At 41.8% G+C, this 19804-nt stretch overlaps 1 protein-coding gene across 1 annotated transcript in view; it reads left to right on the plus strand.

Annotated features, from left to right (window-relative positions):
• LOC308191431 (uncharacterized protein) overlaps positions 1–17891 on the plus strand; it is a 58382-nt gene extending 40491 nt beyond the window's left edge. Inside the window, exon 5 of the mRNA XM_080583807.1 lies at positions 15478–17891. Coding sequence (XP_080439933.1) covers positions 15478–15990 — 513 coding nt within the window. The 3' untranslated portion in view covers positions 15991–17891. The remainder of the gene's footprint in view (positions 1–15477) is intronic.
• Positions 17892–19804: the final 1913 nt, after the last annotated feature.

Here is a 19804-nt window from a genome sequence, read left to right on the forward strand (position 1 = left end):
GCAGCTGCACAAAAGTTTGTATGGCTGTTATATCACACCCTATTGACATTATAATTAAAATAGATCAACAAAAATGCTCAGAACTCATAACACACTGTTTCAGAATTATTTTGGAACTTTACTGGCAATGAAGGCACTGGGTTTAACATCTTTTGGTGGTTTTGCATAGACTGAGGAATTAATATTGGAGAAAAAAGTACCCTGTTTTCCTGATAAAGAGCTTTGTAGGAGTGCACCCCATCTGACCTCTTTAAAAGACGCTTGAGTCTTGAAGCAAGGGGAGTCACGCCCATGGGGCTTTAGAAATGTTTAGAAATTACCACTTTTAAGGAACCGAAAATGAATCCAAACCCTTCTAATAAAGAAATCCTTAGCAGAGAGATGTCATGTGAAACCATGTGGCTTTTGCTTTCACATGAAACAAAGATTTTTGTTGTTGTTGTTTTCTTTGTAGATAAATGAATTTAGGGACAGATTAAAAACCAAAACCAACCAAACAAAAAAAAGATAAAACCCATAAATGTTTTAAGAAGGGTGTGATAGCACGTGATTACCACACCTGTCTTCTGGAGCAGAAACCACTGCCTACCGTTAAATACTTAAATCTTCTATCTTATAAGAGACATAATTAGGTGTTGAGCAAGCATGAAGGAAACACAAAAAGGGGATAGATGTATCTACCCAAACCATGAAGAAAGATTAGCATGCAAAAATGGTCTCTAAGAGAGTGCAATAGGATCCACTTTTGTCCTTGAAAGATAAGAGGAAGAGCTGCTAAGAGTGGGTACCTCCCATATACTATTGCTGAAAGTTTCCAACACTGCAAGTCTGAGGAAAACACTGAAAGTCTGAGACTAGAATTTAGATGCCTTTTCAAGTACCATAGGAGGGGAACAAAATAACCTTCCCACTGCCGAATGGTCTTCTCTCTGTTCACAGAATCACAGAATCACAGAACTGAAGGGGTTGGAAGGGACCTCGAAAGATCATCGGGTCCAAACCCCCTGCCAAAGCAGGTCCCTTACAGCAGGCTGCCCAGGTAGGCATCCAGATGGGCCTTGAATATCTCCAGAGAAGGAGACTCCACAACCTCCCTGGGCAGCCTGTTCCAGTGCTCCGTTACCCTCACCATGAAGAAGTTCTTTCGCATGTTGGCTCAGAACTTCCTGTGCTCTATCTTGTGGCCATTACCCCTTGTCCTATCCCCACAAACCACTGAAAAGAGGTTGGCCAAATCCCTCTGTCTCCCACACCTCAGGTATTTATACACATTGATGAGATCCCCTCTCAGTCTGCTTTTCTCCAGGCTGAACAGACCGAAGTCTCACAGCCTTTCTTCATAGGGATGATGCTCCAGGCCCCGTATCATCTTTGTGGCCCTCCACTGGACTCTTTCCAGGAGATCCCTGTCTTTTTTGTACCGGGGCGCCCAGAACTGGACACAGTACTCCAGGTGAGGCCTGACCAGGGCAGAGTAGAGGGGGAGGATCACCTCCCTTGACGTGCTGGCCACGCTCCTTTTAATGCACGCCAGGATCCCATTGGCCCTCTTGGCCACGAGAGCACACTGCTGGCTCATGGTCAACCCGTCGTCCACCAGGACCCCCAGGTCCTTCTCCTCAGAGCTCCTGTCCAGCAGGTCGTCCCCCAGCCTGTACTGATACGTCCAGTTGTTCCTTCCCAGGTGCAGGACTTTACACTTGCTCTTATTAAACCTCATTTGGTTTCTTCCTGCCCATCTCTCCAGCTGGTCCAAGTCTCGCTGAATGGCAGCAAAGTTACTTATTATTCAGTAATAAGCTTGTTTAGGTGAAAGTGGAGGATTTAATTCCTCCTGTCTCTTCTTGCAGCTGTCTTACTCTTTAAGAGCACAAACAAAACCCAGCAGCCTGCTTGAACAAACTTCAGGTTAGAAGATTCCTGGGCTCCATTTACTGCTGCAAGGATTATTTCTATGTTAAGCAGTTGCTGAGTGAAGCACAGGTAAAAATGAGAAGGAAACCTATGTCTCCTGTTTACTTCTTGAAGGTCTGATTCTTGAGACTGGCCAGGTCGTTAACAACAGGTAACCATCTCTAATTCAGGCAGTCTCATTGAAAGTGGGAGAAATAGATTTGAATTCCCTGGGTTGGGGAGAAATTAAACCAAGACCTGTCACAATTGGAGCATTTGTATTCAGCCCCAAGAAATTGGATTAAAACAAGGATCGCTGTCCTTGAGATGCTTTTCAAAAAACACTCTCAAAAGGAAAGAGATAGATAACTAATGCCAACAGATTTCCTCCCTCCTTTGTTTGATTTTTTTTTAATTGAGCCTACAGTAAACAAGGCTTTTTGAGAGAGATATTTCAACTTTAAAAGCTGCCTTTTCATCAAAACTATTCTCCAAACTCCAAGATACATCTCCGGAAAGAAAAAAAAAAGATGCACGCATAGCCAAATGCATACAGAAATACAACACGATCCTTCTTTTTTTACATATTAAATGACAGCTACTGAGGGAATGGCTACAGATGGAAAGAACAAACTTGCTTTCTTTTCAAAGCACCAAAGGGAAATGCACGAAACAATGAACCTGTTGAGTAAGACTCTGTCAATAAAAATATCATATATCTAAAATGAAAAGTATCTTTAAAATCCAATTACTATAACTGGAATAATTTCAGAATTCTATGTACCTTATTTCAGTCACCAGTTTTTCAGAATTGGAAGTCTGGAGTTTCCACTGTATTTCTATTTAGTTTTGCTTTCACATCGCTGAAATGCTACAAGTTTTTCAGATCTCTCTGAAGGTGGCTTTGAAAAGAAAAAAATAAATAAATGTGCCAGTAAACTAAGCTTATTATATACGAAATATGTCAAAGCAATATTTTATATAAATATTTGTTTTGACTATGTAAAATGATTTTGGCTAAGTTGTCAGAAGTGACCTGCGATTTAGGCCATTTTCTCTTGGACACACATGCGCTGAGCTGTACTTTGAAAACATTGCAGAAAGGGTCCAAAAAACACCCCTTGTGTGCCAGGGATTTGTGTAGGATCCCAAGCCAGAATCTCAGAAACTGGGGCACTCGGAGCTGTTAGTGCCGGTAGGAACTATTGCTCATTATGTCTCATAATACCCCCTTTTTAAAAAACTGGAATTGAAACTGTTCGATAGTGACCTCCAAGGATTATAATTTTTTCAAGGAAATAATCTCTCTGTATCATGCCCTCCCTGGAAGTGCACAGGGCAATACTATGAAAAGGAAGCATCTGTTCTACAGGGAGGCTATTTAGTTATAACTAGATTTCACTTCGTTCTTTTGGTTCATATTCCCTTTAGAAAATATAGTAACTGCATTTGGGGGTGGGGAAATGCTTTTCAAATGCTTCAACTTTGATCACTGCGATTTTGTCCTGAAGAGGAAATGGAAAAATTTCTGCCGCCATTGTGCCAACTGCAGAGCAGAAGCTGTATGCATGCTCCTCATTCAAGAAGACTGGAGATTTTGTTACCATACCGGCTTCTGAAAGCCACGTGAAATGGGGCTGACATAATAGTTCAGCAAGCAAAGTTCTTATCACAGGTTGTATGGCTGTTGACACATCACACATTCAGGATATCACTTCACATTTCAACTGCACAGTAACTTTCCACACTCTACAGTCTTGGGAGGACTCTTTGAAAATCAGTAACTGAGCTTCAATGCCTGAAAGATACTGATGCACAAACAAACGTTTGTTATGCTGAAGTGATTCCTCCTTCACAGTGTGACACTTTTAGGACCCCACCTGCATCACGGGCACAACTGGACCATGAAAGCCAACAGCAGAGAGGCCATTTCCTGAGCTGCTTGCAGATCAGGGCTTTGCCTCTGCATTGGAGGGGCACTTCACGCCCAATTCAAAAGATACTCTACAGACAGATCTGGATCCTGCTTTTCCTCCCAGGCCTTTGCCCATGGTGGCAATGTTTGCAATCTTTAGCCCCTTTGTCCTCTCATAGCTGCAGGGCTGCTATAGGCTGTGAATGGGTTTTTACTACATTTGCACATACTGAAGACCCCTAAAGTGGAAGAGCAAAGAAAAAAAAAAAAAGTGATTTGGATATGCCCCAAGTCTCTCACTACAAAACTCAGATTGTATCAGCGCTATGTATCTCATTCAGAGCCTGATTCTTCCTTGCACTTCATTCCAGCAATACTGGGAAGGCTGTAAGTAAGGCCTATAGGAATATTTGTGGATATAGAAGTCTATGCCAGTTTCCCCAACCAGCCGTCAGCACATCTTTAAAAGATGTTGTCAATTTCTCAGCTTTGTAAGGAACTTTAGGGAAAAAAAAAATGTGCCTGGTGCCATTATGGAATATTTGTCTTTTCTTTCTTTTTCTTTCAGTGAAACTGCTGTGTATGTTAGTTTTGAATCTTCCATGTCTTGGCAGCAGCCTTGTGCTGAAGCTGATGATGACTGACTTGTTCAGTTCTGTCACATTTTCACTCAAAATCTGTTTGGCTCTAGCTTGATTGTTGCCATATTTGGGTGGGTTAGAATCATATTTTATCATTTCACTAAGAATGCTGTTTCGGTTATTTTAGGGAAGAAACATAGGCTCTTCTTGGAGAAAAGCCACAATTCAGAAATCAATTAATCCTACTGAAAGCCTGAATGAAAATGATGGAAAACTGGTTGGGTTACAGATGCTTTAAAGTTTTGCAGACAGCTGGAAAGACCACCTGCATGCTACACATCCCTTGAAGGAATGGAAAAGCTGAATCTCTGACAGTCTAAGCACAACTTGGGTCCTTCTTTTGCATCAGAGAGGTACACAGCTATGAAAGAGAACACAAACAGCCACCACTCCCATATCTGATTATGTAACTCTGAATGCAAGCAAATAGTTGTACTGTGAAATGAGAAGCAACTGCCTTCCAGAGCTGCAAGGGTTGTTTACACTTCTTAATAAGGAAATATTTTCCAGTGTAACAAGTCCTCTTTTTCTTGGTGCTATGACTAGAGATAGAGTTGGAAGAGAAAGTATAAACACATCCAGAGGACCAGTTTTAGTGCTTTTATGTTTAACAATAAACAGTGAGATGTCCCTTGTTCTTCCCCTATTCCTCATACCCATGGCAAAGACAGTCCACAGCAGCAGAAGCTAAGGACCATTAAATATGGTCAGTAAACATGCAAGTAGTTGCATATTAAACACTCTGGAACATTTACATCGAACCTTTGGCTGTCATCTGCCAGTCATTTTGTGCAAGATTCAAGTCTTGTTAATAATCACACTACCAAATATCAAGCTGCAAACTGTTCAGAAAAAAAGACCCTTTGCAAATGCAAAGTCAGACTGCACAGACCACAGTGGAGAACACAGGACCTATTCGTTCCTACATTAAAGACTATCTTGTGGGCAGAAACTGGAGCAAAAATAAATTGGATTTTAATCTGATTTAAGGAAGGTTCCAGCCAAACTGGATTCTGATTGTCCAGTGTAAACAACATCAATCCAGATAAGAACCGTGTTTATATAGAACTGTACAGCTTGAGTCCCTCAATTTATTTCTTAAGTAGAATACAGTTTTAGAGTTTCTTTACCAGCAATATCCCCAAGGCATGTCTTAATGCCAACATGTATGTTTATACTAACATGTATGTGCTGTGTTGGAATCAGAGTAGCTGACAGCAAGAGCAGGAAAGGATAGGATGTGGGGCACCTACACTGTCTGGCAAGCCAAACTCGGGAAGGTGTTGGAAAATGATCCTAGCATTGTTAACACTGTGTGAGCTTGTACTGAAGTCATTCAAAGGATATCACAGGCTGGGTCTGATGCAGTGGACATACATCACATACAAAGTTCATCTAACTCTAACCTACATGAATGACCCAGCCACTTTTGGCTCCTGTCAGGAGAGCTAAAAGGAACACATTGATAAGAGCTAATCACGCCCCTGACATAGCCATAGCCTAAGCACTTTTATTTGCTCAAGTTATTTCAGTTTCTGTTCCTGTTTCTAAATAGCAAACAACGATCACTGCCCTCATTATCAGGCCAGTATCACTCCACCTCCACCACCTCTTGCAAAATGTGGGCGTAGGATAACATGGGCTTGTAATGGTTGCATACGATTCCATTTCAAGTTTTGAACACACACAACAGGCAGCACTGGCATTATGTAGACATCCGTTTATATCCCCTATATAGCTTGACTGTAGTGATGGAAATAAAGCTCTGCTTCATTTCCTTCTCTGCGCACACATACAACTAACACTGCAACCTTAAATGAACCCAAGCAAAAAAGGATACATTTTCCTAATTTGCTTTCTTTCCCTGCAGATGTTTGTAACAGAGGTCAGGCAGCTAAAATGTCAATTGGTTTTTCACACTCACCATGAATGAAGCCATAGCCTGTGCCAGCTAGAATGTGTCCTTTCATTTTTCTTTTTCCCAAGAGGTGATCTTTCTATCCCTGAAGATAGAGTGATATTGTCTCCGTTGTCTTACACAGAGAACAGGATCAGTTCCTTCCCATGTCATTGAGCTGTTAGAAATTAATGGAAATATGATTTAATGTACAGCACAGGTAGACAGTCACCCTCCAAAAACTCATTGCTTCTAACGAGCCTCATTTCATTTTATTTTCAGGTCAAATGATTCCTTAGCAGGAAAAGGGAAGGGAAGAATAACCAGGTATTAAGAAAAAAAGGATCAGACATAAGTATGGCCTATTAATTCATGCACAACAGATAGATTTTTATTATAAAAAGATGTGCTTGACCTTGCTGTCACAACATTGAACTATGGTGTTATGAAAATAACAACACCGCAAAGTTAATAGGACATCTAAGCTGTATGTATAGCAAAGTTCATGAGGTTTCCTCAAGATATGTACGTCTCAAGCAATGTAAATGGAAGTCTGGATCCATCAGGAGCACTTGGGCACACTGTGCTCTTGTTCCTGGTGGGCCAAGGTAGTTGTCTGACCCTCCACCCTCCTCACCTTTCACACTCCTCTTTATGTATAAATACATTTGCATTTCAGTGAAGGTTATAGGAAGGGTTTCCTCCCTTCTGCACCAGCCAGTGTCCTTGTATGCATGGATTGAGATGTATGTAGACGATGCTTGTGTAGGCAGTGCCTGGGGCTAAGGGTCGTGAAAGGGCTAGGCTATGGTGGCATTTGGGGCCAGAATTGGAAACCTGGCCACTACCAGCCTAAGGAAGGCCTGTACGACCCACAGCACCCCTTAGATAATTCAGTCCTGTTTTTTTCAACAGCTGCAAAACACAGCTGGCTCTGTGTGGGCCCAGCACACAAGTGGAGCCATTATCCTTCACCTCTTCTCACTAAGTGGCAGAGACCTAGACTTGTGTTACAATAGAAGTAATCATTCAGAGACATACTTAGCTCTGTTCCTGAGTAACTCACCCCTGTTTCTGAGCAAACTCCATATATATAAAGAGCTTCTTAGTCCTGTTAGGGGGATTTATGAGATCCACTGTCTCTTTTAATCGAGTTCAGTTTCTTCATATTCGAATACATGGCAGAACCACAAGCCTTGAAAAAAAGGATTCCTGGGTGCTTGAGGAGCATCAGGAAAACACGCAGAAGAAAAAAGGCTTCTCCACTGGGATTTAAGTTTGAACAAGTCTTCAACCTCTTTGGTATTTAGATTTTCCATCTGTGAAACGGACATAATAATTATGCAGCTAATCCATGAGTGCAGGACTTCAAGATTGTACAGATTATCAGTTGTCTCTGGCTTGTGGAAAGCACCCATCACTGCACAAGTGGTCACTGATTTTATTTCTTCCTACATACAGAAAAAAAAAAGCAATGCAATATTGCAACTAGTTTTCTATACCAGTGCCTAGGATAGAGTGAGGATATAGTCTAAAGGATCAGTAAACTGCCTACAGAGTAAGTGCATATAGTGTCTGAAGCAAAATCTGCTTGTCTTCTCTGTGGCAATATGTGTTATGTGACTGGAATGGCTAGAGAATGTCAGCCATCACTGTAGGTAGGTTTTTGTTGCTGAGACATCTCACTTGCTTATCCATGGAAAAATGCTCCTTGGTCAGGCCAGAAGCAGGTCAAAGTAAGATGGCAGCACGCAAGGGTCACTGATTATTTCTGAGGCTTTAACACCCAGGGCAGAGAACTAGTTCAGACAAAGTGAGAACTGACAGCAACCTTTGCCCAAATCTTAAACCAAACCCAGAGTAAATTCAGTTAATATTCAGTTGCCTGCACTCACTGTCTGTGGATGAGACCAGGATAATGTACAACTGAGTGACTCTGCTCTGGTTAGAGCCAGCAAGGACCAGAAAGTCCAGTCTTAGGGTACTGCCAGGCTGATTTCTGGAAAAAAGGGACATATATTCTGAGCCTTGGAAGATATTCACAACTCTTGCAGACCCTGTGAACCTCTGGAAGCTCTAGCCTCCCTAACCAATGTACCTCACTCATGCCAGGCTTTGTGTCAGCTTTGTATAAAGCTACTTTTTGACTCCATTGTGTTACTTAACGGAGTTTACTCACTGAAAATTATTTCAGGCACTTTTGTTATAAAATATGATGCATTAACTTAATTTGATAGTTAAATTGTAGTGTTTAGATTGTTCCACTAAAATCTACATAAAAAGAGATAAATGTTAATGAATCCTATTTTTGATAATCTAAACACGAACTCCATTTCTGTAACACTTCGTCTTATTTTGGAAAACACAGCTAATGTTAATTAAAGGGTTTTTTTTCTTCACTTCATTTAGGATGTATGTATATGTTACCATCATGCAACTGCAAGTGCTTAAATTTTTAGGATTATTTGATACTTTCTAGGAACTATGCGTGTGTTTTTTCCTTGTGCTTAATGCAAGATTGTTTAACCCTCACTGAAAGACATCAAAGGGTATGATGACTTCATGAAAAATGAGTTTGAGAAGCAACTTGACCATAGCCTACAAACATCTTCCTGGTGGAGCAGCTACTTGTAATACAGAGCTCTTCAAAGAAAAAACATAAAAGTATCTTGTGATTCGAAGATCAAGCAAAAACAATCAATAAGAAAAAAAAAAGAAAAAAAAAGGAAAAAATAAGGGAGAGAGAGAGAGAGAAGGGTAGATTTTCCATTACTTGAAATCCTGAACTCCAGAACACCTAAGAAATAATGCTAGAGATGAGGGGGTGAGGCAGCAATAAACCTGACAAGGTTCTGTAGCTGCGTCATGGAGAATATCAGACTAGGTCATTGTACTGGTTACTTCTGAGTTTACTGTAATTGTGACTGTAACTCTGAATGCACATGCTCCTGAATTTCCACTAAATTCAGAATGGTTTGGACTCTGGATTCCTATTTAGTCCCATGGAGCAAAGCACAGATACGGATATGAATCCTTATTAAAACTCTACCAAAATCTGATGTAAGAAGACTTGGATCTAATATTCTGACTTTCATGAATTTTTAAACAGAGTTTTTTGCTTATTCCAGTGCTCACTTATTTCCTTCTCTTGGCCATAATAAAAGCAGCTGTTTGCTGCTTTGTAACGAGCAATCTGCAAGGCCTTTATTACACAAATAGCATTTGTATGCTATTTGGACTGGTGGACTTCTACATAGATAAAGCAGAGATGAAATTTCATGTAAGTGTAGGCAAGAAAAGTGCTGTTTTTCACTGATGCTCCCCCGTGACTTTGTTTATACAAGAGGCAGGACTCTTTCAGTAAACGTGTGGGTGATGTAGCTGCAATGTGAAGTGAATCCGTATGAATCCATAGCTGTTTTAGTGCAGCATTTGCATTGCACTGCAGGTTTGCAGTTTCATTATTCCTGCTGTCTTGCAAGCCACAACACAGTCCTTCAACATGTTACATCAGCTGGTCCCATTCAAACAGAACTGTTTCCCAACATCATTAAATACAGCTCTGTTTTGCATTGTTGAAGGCAATGAATCACAAAAGCTGTGATTCATAAAGTTTTGTTCAGTTATGTCCCTGAGCTTGGCTTTGGACTGGGATATGATTCGCTCAGTTCAGAAACAAGTGGAAAACACAGTTAACCCTCTCTGTCCTGTAAGACATGCATTTTTTGCCAGATGGCAATTGTATTGGAGACTGACATTTTTGCAGGTTAAATGGGAGCCACTCAAACATAGATTGGACCTGTATTAATCTTCACAAGTTTTACAAAATCTTGCCTTCTCAGTAGTTCTTCTATTAAATCCAAAGCTCTCCATTTATGCTCAGCTTTAAGTCAGTTCTCAGGGCAGCAATAACCTCTGCTTCTCCCTTCTCTGATAATCTTAGGAGAACAGAACTTTGTCATGAGTAAGATCTCCCACAATTTGACAATTGCCAGGGTGAAGCCAAGATATTTTTTGCAAATGAAAGTTGCAGCCTGAATAAAACATTCCTTTTATCAATGGAGGACATTTTTTCAATAACAAGCACCTGTGCCAAGTGCTTTTTTGTTATATAGCAAAGATGTGATGGGAGATGATTGAATAAATAAGTAATGCAGTTGAAGAACATTATTCTTGTTATTCTCTGGGGAAAGAATCCTTCAGATCCCACTGGGGTATCTGTACAGGAGTTCTGGAGAAGGAAAAGTATTTTGCAAAGCTAGGCAACCCTTTTCTCCTCAGACATGTGTAAATCCATCTCCTGCCTATGCTGCTGTAGTCCAGGCTTCTTTTCATCTTACTAAGGAAGTCCTTTTTCATGCAAGACTATGCAATCTTATCTCCAGGTCTTGAAAAAACACACTTCCCATAAGAAAGATCAGCATTTCTGGAAAGTAGCATAGCAGGAGAGAAGCCGAAGGGTGGAGGTGGAGGGACCAAAAGAAGTGAAAAATAAAAAGAAAAAAAATTATGCTTTTTTCATCTATGGAGCAATGCAGGGGCAGTGAGGCTTCAGGTTTGTCATCCTGCCTGTGTACCTCTTCATGATGATCTAGGACATAAGGAGACATCTGTCTAAAAAGCATGTCGTTTCTGACCTTTATAGAACAAGCATGGGACTTTGCATAGGCTGAATCCTTCTGAGAGCCAGAAAAGGAGAACAGAAGTGTAGACAGGTGTCTTAATTAGCATCTGCATTGTGTGTTTGCGGTAGTAACAGCATGGAAATTTGTGCTTCCAGCTCTGGGATCCCACAGTCCATTATGCTTAGTACGGGGGCCTCTGATGCAGAGTGCTGGGTGGAGAAACACAGTGGCTGGAGAAACAGTCTTGCAGCACAAGAAATACATACAGTCAATCGGCTTCTCTCAGCTTTGCAACTCACTTAATTTTGGTCCTTCAAGTTGTCTTGACCTCAGCATAAACAATCCCACTGCAAGTTTTGTTTTGTTTTGTTTTGTTTTCCTTTGTTTTGTTTTGTTTTTTTAATGGAAATCTGCATCAGTGCTTCTTCCACCCACAGGCAGAGCTCAGAGTGCCCACAGTTTTTAGAGCTCCACCTATGTAAACTTTTGAATGTTCTTTCACAGATCTGCCTGGGAGCACCTGCCAGGAAGGCACTGCAATAGCCATGCCCTGGTTTGGTAAACTTCAGATTTCAGACTCACCTGGAGTTCCTGCTTTGAACACCAGCACAGAGCAGTCCAGGCTACTTTCATTTCAGATGCTGTGGCTGACTGCAGTCACTTGAAATGGTGGTAGCCCTTCCTGGGCACTAGACACTGTGGTGGCATTTTGGTAGCTGCTTAGGACCTGTGGCAACATGGCTTGGCTCCAGAGACAGCAGTGTCTGTGGAGGATGATGCTGCCGAGACTTCAGCAGTGCTGAAGCAGTTGCACCAAGAGGAATGTGGATGGCTCCCCTTCATTTTAATGGATAATTACCTTTAAAATCTGATTATAGACTTTTTAGTGTCACTAACATTATTTAGGTTAGCATTTCACAAGCACAATATACAGAGATAATGTATGCTCAGCCCTGTCACATCCTGTCGTTCTCTTCATTTGAAGGGACTGTCTCCAGGAGTGAAGCTGTAAGTCTGAATATATTAAGTGCCATAAAAAAAATCAGTGACTTATTTGGATAATTGAGAATCTCAAGTGAAAACATTGTCATCCCAGTAGCAAAAATGTGCTGGATCCCAAGCCTGTGTCTTACTCAATAGGGTAGATCTTCTACAGAACTCCACAAAGCACCAGTGAAGGCATATAACTTTAATAAATGAGCATCATTTGGTATCTGTGAGCAACATTTTTTTTCTTTTTAATACAAAGTGGCTGTGGTGTTTAGTCTAGGTAATGTATTCTGCTTCCACTGTTGGTATTGATGTCCTTTCAAGTGAACAGAATATGTAGCCGTTAATGAGTTCTTTCTGTTGAGATGTTCAGCAATGAAATAATTAACAATGTTGATGTGTAAATTAGGCTTGAGAGTTTAAATTGCCATTGAGATGAATGAGATGGATCACTGTTCTCTGACTCTTGGTTCAGCACAACAGATGAGGACTGGCTATATGCTAAACATAGCAGTACTTCCATTAAAAGCACATGCAACCACAGGCAGTCACTCTGCCTTGTCTCTCTTCCTGTTGTTGTCTTCCAGGCAGCCTCCAGACTTAGGGCACACCAAGAGGTATTGTGGCTGACGACAACTGTGTGCCTCAGTAAAAAAGAGTAGAGGAGGTGTTTCAGCTGCTATTTTTTAGGGGTTAGAAATATTTCTGTGTTTTTACTCTTCCTAAAATAAGAAAAAGAGGATCATGCAATTAACATCATGTTTGCACAAAATATATAAAGCACTGATTTTCAGTGAAAATCAGTCAAGTGTTGCTTGCACTGACACATGAACTTCTGACCTCAACTTCCCTTTATCTTCTCCCAGTGGCACTGAGATCACAGCAATGCTGAAACAGATTAATGCCTCTAAACTCTACTTCAGAGACAGATCCTCTAACACGGTTTACATTTTGCAGACTGGAGACTGCAGTTTTCCACAGCTGACTGCTAGGACGTGGCTTAGTGGGAGCTGTGCCACTCACCAGGGAGACTGGCTTTTTATGGTCACAGTAAGGGAGTACTAGAAAAGTGGGAAGGGAGACGTTGTGCTTCATGGAATGAAAGAATGTGCTGTTTTCTACAGTGAGTCACTATTGTATGCATATTGTTTTTAAATATTTGACTTGTTGATGTCTTATCTGCTGTGACTTAAGTGTACTTAGCTAGCACAAAGACTTGGCCACTAGCATTGAACTGTTTGCCTCCTCATTGAACTCTAGGCTTAAGCAAAGTCAGATGAGAAACAGACAACCCAGCATTTTCCAAACACCATGAAAGGCATAGTCATTAAGTCACAAAGAAAAAGCAAAACTCTTCCTCTGCAAGTATTATTAAGGGGAAAATAACAAAAATGAAGCACCTGAAAAAGACTTTTTATTCTGTGAGTATGGTTGCCTTGTTCTTTTTGTCACGTTAAGACATGAGAATCAGCAATTTATACTTCATGTGAAATTCCTATATTTAGAGAATGGACCAAGAACCTGTGTGATGCTGCTGGGAGTCATTGCTTTTAGTAAGAGGGGCCTCCCTTCTGTTTTTTTTTTTAGCATAAATATGCTTCCTTAGGACTTGCTGCATATGTGTAGTCCACCTCTCCCTCTAACTGCTGTGTATTGCTCTGCTGTGGCAATCACCATAGCTCTGGAGCCCCTAAAAGATATCATTGATAGTTGTGTCATATTCAGTCAGGAAATGTTCTGTACAACTTCCCAGCACTTCAACTTTGCACATTTTTGACTGCAGAGCCTCTTGTTTTATGGCAAGGTGACCAAGACAGTTTTCCTTTTTACAGGGCTCTGTTAAGAGACAGAGTTCAGAGTTTGCAGCTTTCAGCACTCAGCCTTTTATTGCTTATGGACATTCTGCACATTACACTTTTGTCCTTGACATGGCTTTGTAATATATTTTTAGCATATATTGTTTTGCACATATGCAAAGTTATGCTTTTCTGTAGGGATAGATCCATACCTTTTCCTTAATTGCTTTTCTCTGAGTTTTCTGAACTTGTGTTCTTCTGGGCATAATCACAGTTCTGCCTGGAACACATCAAATTAAGCACTTTTCCTCTGACTCTCCCTTCATCCACACTTGCTTTCTATTCCTGTGCTACTTCAGTCCTACTGTCCCTCTGGCTCTTAACTTCAATCACAGAGCTTTGCAGGGGCTGGAACAGTGGCTGTCTTGAATGCCTATTTCTTCCTTGTTATTCATGAAGTGCTTAATCTCCTGAATAAAATGTCAGAAATATGTCATCAGAAAAGTGAGCCATCTTTCCATGCTTTACAGCCTCGGGCATCCTCCAGAAAGCTTCACACCTTTTTGGAGTGTGTGTAACAGTAGGTGAAGCTGCCATTTAAGCTGGGAATCTTTTGAATGAAAGTATTTCTTAAACTAAAACCGTGAAGAACTTCGGAGTTGAAGTCTACTCAAGTGATTTGCCTGAGCCCCAGATTCATACTGACGTGCTCTTTAATCCGTCAGACTACTGACTTTGAGAACATTGCATTTGTATGAAGACGTATTTAAGTTTTGATGTTAGCAAGAAAATTTCTACTATTTTTGGACAATAAAAGTGTAGCCTGTGATTTTAGTGGCAATTCTTTATGTTGTTTTTCTGTAGCAAATCATTTCTTCTTTGGCTGCTGCTTTCTGTCCTGATGTTGGATGCAGTATTTTGGTGGGGTGGAGAGCCTGTGAAGCACTTTGGGATAGAGGGGGTTAGCAAATGTGTGGTCCTGCTGGCTGTCTCCACACTCACAGTCAGTTTGTCCCCCAGGAGCAGCAGCACTGAGGCCAGTGGCCAGTGCCCTTGCGAAAGTGGTGCCAGAGGACAGTCCTGCTCTCAGTTCTCCCAAATTCTTTCACAGCTCTGATCCAAGCCTCTTGTATGAGTAAAGGAGGTGCAGAGGGCAAGCAGTTAGATGTACCATACTAGCACGGATGAGGATGGAGTGATGACACGTTAATCAGGAGGGCAGTAGGGGCCTGTAGCTCCCAGGTTGGCCATACCAAGGGTATGTGAAGGGGTTCACTGTGCTTCTTCTCCCCCAAACTCATCCCCACTGAGGCCTTCCCTGCCAGGCCACTGAGTGTCTCTCTGCAAGCAGCCCTGTGTCAGCAGACAACCCCACCAGGACCTGCCATTTCCTTACCCCTTCCCCACCTCAGCAGGGCCAAGGTGGGAGAACGGGGCAACTGGCTTGGTCCACGGAGGTAAGGTCAACATGCACACTTTGAAGGGAAAATGCAAGTCAAAGCATAATAAAGCACAAAGCCTTTATCCTTTCTGGAAGATTGCAGTACCTGACACCTCATAAGTTTGCCCCTGATTATGGACACAGCCGGACTGAGGCCTTGCACTGCCGCCTGCCATGTTTTCTTCAGATGGAAAATAATCTTGGTCTTCAGTGCTGTAAAACAACAACCCAGTGTAAGAGGCAGCTCTGGTGACTCGATGTGTTCCTCCTGTTTTGCAGGCAAAGGAGCCCCACGGCAGGGGAGAGCCGCTTCCCAGGTCCGAAACACGGCCCCTCTGGGGCAGCGACGACACAGGTAGGGGCTGGGCTGCACATGGGGGGTGCGGGGGGCTGTTTTGTCCGCAGCTTCGTTCAGGCCTGTGGTCCTTTTCCCAAGGCCAAGCTTCATTGGAGGGTGTTTTTCATGTTGAAATGAGATGTAGGCTGTCGCCTGCTGTGTGTTTGCTGGACAACAGCAACAACAACAACTTCTGCGTAGGGTGGCTGAAGCACACAATGTGCTGCACAAGAGCTCCTGAGGAATTATGCTGTGGCATAATGAGGAGAAACAAAAGTATTATAGCAAATCCCTTGGATCAACCACCAGCCATGCTTCGGCATCGACCTGCTGTGTGGGCAGAGCTCTCAAGAGCTGCCAGGCAGAGCCCTGCGGGTGCATGGAGACCAGGCCCTGCGTCTGAGGAGCTGCATTGGTTTCACAAGAAGGAAGATAGTACGACACAGGCAGAATAACTGAGAAAGTGAGCTCACACACACCCTTCTTACCCTGTTGCCTTTCTGTTTGGGGGCTTTTGTTTGTTTGTTTTTGTGGTTTGTTTTTATTTCTTTTTGCCTTATCGTAAGCCTAGATCTTATTTACAAGTTAAAAGTGTACCAGATTAATTTAGTCTTGGTACTGTGGTTGGGTGGCATGTTAAAATTGCATTTAAGCTAGGAAAAAATGCTGTGGCTACAGACTGCAAATGTCCTGGTAAACATGCATGGCAAGTATTTGTCAGATCCTGAGGCAGATTTCACTGAAGTGTTTGGGGATTTTCTTCCTGCTCTCTTCACCATTTTTGCAGCTGCCCCTCTGGGAAACATCCCAGAAGCCTCTGTCCCCATTAGGAGGAAATCTTTCACTTCCTCACTTTGATTTTGAATGCTTAATGCTGCTGTATAATTCCCCTGACCTATAACCAGTCTTGGCTTCTGTGCATACAGAAGAAATGCTGATCTAGATGATAAACTTTTATGAAACCACTTTAGAAATATATGTAATTAAGTAAACACACTAAATGTAAGATACTACTGTGGTCTGTAAATGTTGCAGGTTACACTGATTCCTAACCAACATTAGCTATAGTCATAACACACTTTTTCTAAAATATGGGAGCCCACCCAGGATAGCTCCGCTGATTTAGCTAAGTTGCATGATGCTTTCTTCTTTCTGAATTGCAGCAGGGCAGGGACCCACTTGACCCCTCTGTCAGCAGCATGGGCAGTGTAAGAGCTGTAAATGAACTTCCTACTTGCTCCTGCCTGTTCTCTGCCAGAAATTGTTCCTCCAGTTGGGTCAAGAGCTGGCTGCAAGTGAAATGACCCAGTTACAAATGCAGTATTTAGGCATTTGCACTGTGTTTACATGGCAACATTGGGTGTCCTTGAGGGTGATTGCGACAGGCAAAGTAATTGCTCGGTCAGAGCATGAGGAGCAAAAAAGGGCAGGATATAACCGTGCAATTAAATAATTTCTCCAAATGATCTTCAAAAGCTTTATCAAAAATTTATTGGCAGTGGAGGTGTGGGTTGTTGTTCTTTTTCTTACCTGGATTGTTGAAGCATCTAGGATAAATTCAGTGAAAGTGGAAAAAGTGCTCATGATTTACTGCTCTAGGAGCTAATCTCAGGGTATCTGAACTTTAAAGACTTCTGCCAGGACACAACTGCTTTAAACTGGTCCTTCAATGTTAGTTTGTACTGACTGGTGGCTGGGGCACTTAGCACAACATGTTAATTCACCTTCGATTTTTAAATGTTTTCCAATGGTTCTGCTTAAGAAGCATTTAACAATTACCTCACCGTATCAATTAAGCGAACTTGATTGAAACCCAATTATATCACCATAACAAGCTTTGTAGCCAATTCTTAGGCACCTGTAAGAATGCTATTCGAGGTCTAATGCCGTATTTCTTTCCAGGTTTCTACAAGTGCAGTCAAAGGTAATTTTCAGGACTGAAGGGGTCCTGAATTTTTACACTTTACTTGCATACCGGCTCTTGGTTATGCCAGAGGACTTAAACTGCTTTGAAGCAAAAGCTTGAATTCTTGGTTTCCAAACCCAGAGGGTACTGAGTCTTACGACTTGGCCGTTTTGCGCTGTGTTTACATGGCAACATTGGGTGTCCCCGAGGATGATTGCAACAGGCAAAATAATTCCTTGGTCAGAGCATAAGGAGCAAAAAAGGGCAGGATATAACCATGAGATTAAATAATTTATCCAAATGATCTTCAGAAGCTTTATCAATGATCCATCTGTCTTAATAAAAGAGCAGTAGTTCTAAGCCTACTGTGACCTTTAAAAGAAGTGTATGAATTGTCTGCAGATTCAAACCACAGCTAACATTTATAGAATTGTCCCATTATTTATCTTATAGAAGTATATATAATGTATCTCTTGGGTTTGCAAAGGAAATGGAAACAAGCAAAAGCTTGCCAGCTATGGTTTCCACCAGTAGATAATCTGGAATTTCTGTTTATAACATTGAACAGTGGCACAGCCAAAAAGCCATTGCTTCACTGACGGCTCTGCCTTCCTTAGAGCTCCACCAGGTCTTAAACCATGGAGGGGAAGTGCCCTCCCCATATCAGTGCCAATACAAAAGGAAAACTGCAGGACTTAGGAGACTGTCCCTGCAGTCCTTTGCATTTCCACATACATTCACTGAGCTCAAAGATACACTTGTTAGCAAGAAGCAGCTCTTACTTTTCTACATCATTTATCTCAAATTGTTCTTAATAATTTGGATCTGAAGTGCCTATTAAATAAAGCTTAAAAATCTGAGATACTTAATGCCTCTGGTTTACAGTGCCAGGTTTACAGGAGTTTTGCCAGTTCTTACAACTAGATGATGATTTTCATGATATTTCAAGTTTCCTTTGCATATCCTTACTTGCTGGTGTTTAGATATTTAATACTTGTGGCTGAAGAGAAAATGTGAGACTGAAGCACCTGGAAGCTCTGAAAACATAGAGCAAGAAGAACTTACAATTTATTATTTTTATTTAAAAGTTATGTGTAATCCAGTTTTATAACTTGGGGAGACTGTCTGGACTCATGATTTTGGAATGCTTTAGGTTGGCAGCACCTTTCCCAATAGTGGCCACTTTATTTCCAGTTCTCTGCTCCTGTCTATTCAATTCAGTTCATCACAGCATTTTGCAACTGAGCAGGGAGTGCCACTTGTGTATCCAGCACAGGTTTGCTGTAGTTATTTGTGCCACACACAATTGGAAATCAGCTGTCCCTGGCCCAAAATAATGCAGTTCATGAGCTCAGCTCTGTGCTTGCTAACTCACCCTAATAAAAATGCTTGTGTCTCCTCAATTTACTGCAGCCAAGTCATTCCCAGATATCTGAGAGGGTCAAGGGCCTCACAAGATCATGATCTAGATGAATAACATTTTACCAATTTAGAAGGGAATGTTTAGGCAGAAATACCCCAAAGAAAAGCGTCATCAAAGTTATGACTAGGCAATAAGTGTCATTATTTAAGGTAGCAGAAGAGACACGTAACCCAGGATGAGCTCCCCGGGGACACAGGTGCTGGCCTGGCTCTTGCACTTCTGGTCCCAGGTCCCCACGCTGGCTCCAGTGTCTCTGCCTGGCTCTGCACCCTGCCAAGCAGGCATGCTCATGAAGGCATCTCTTCCCACATAGGGTGATGGGGACCTTTGGTGTAGTCGGTTCTCTCATTTTGTGTTTGTTAAGGCTGGCTAGATTTCCACAAGTGGTGTGATTTTTGACCTTCATACTGACTAGGTCTATATTAATGATTTTCACCACTGAAAATGAGATCTACAGTGTTTACTCAACCAGTTTAAGCAAAGGAACTTGGGAGCTTTCCCAGTCATTTTGTCTTCAGGCTACAAAACTTTTTTTTTTTTTTAAACTAGTCTGCTTCCCAAATACTATTTCTCATTGTTATCTCTGTAGCATTCATTCAAATCAGCATTCAAAGCTAGACATAGTATTACATCTGAGACATTCAACAGTCATGTGGTAACCTTCTCTCTCTCTTCTCTTCACCCCTTCCTCTTCCCATCCTCATTCTTCAAAATGGTGAACCCTTAGTTTGAATTTGAGTTTGTTTGGACCATATTTCACCATGAGGGCTAGAAACTCACTATTAAGAGAGAAGGAAGGAAGGAAGGAAGGAAGGAAGGAAGGAAGGAAGGAAGGAAGGAAGGAAGGAAGGAAGGAAGGAAGGAAGGAAGGAAGGAAGGAAGGAAGGAAGGAAGGAAGGAAGGAAGGAAGGAAGGAAGGAAGGGGGGGGGGGAGGGGGGG

This window comes from Anser brachyrhynchus (genome assembly GCF_964034855.1).
Source record: "Anser brachyrhynchus genome assembly, chromosome: 3".
NCBI lineage: Eukaryota > Metazoa > Chordata > Aves > Anseriformes > Anatidae > Anser > Anser brachyrhynchus.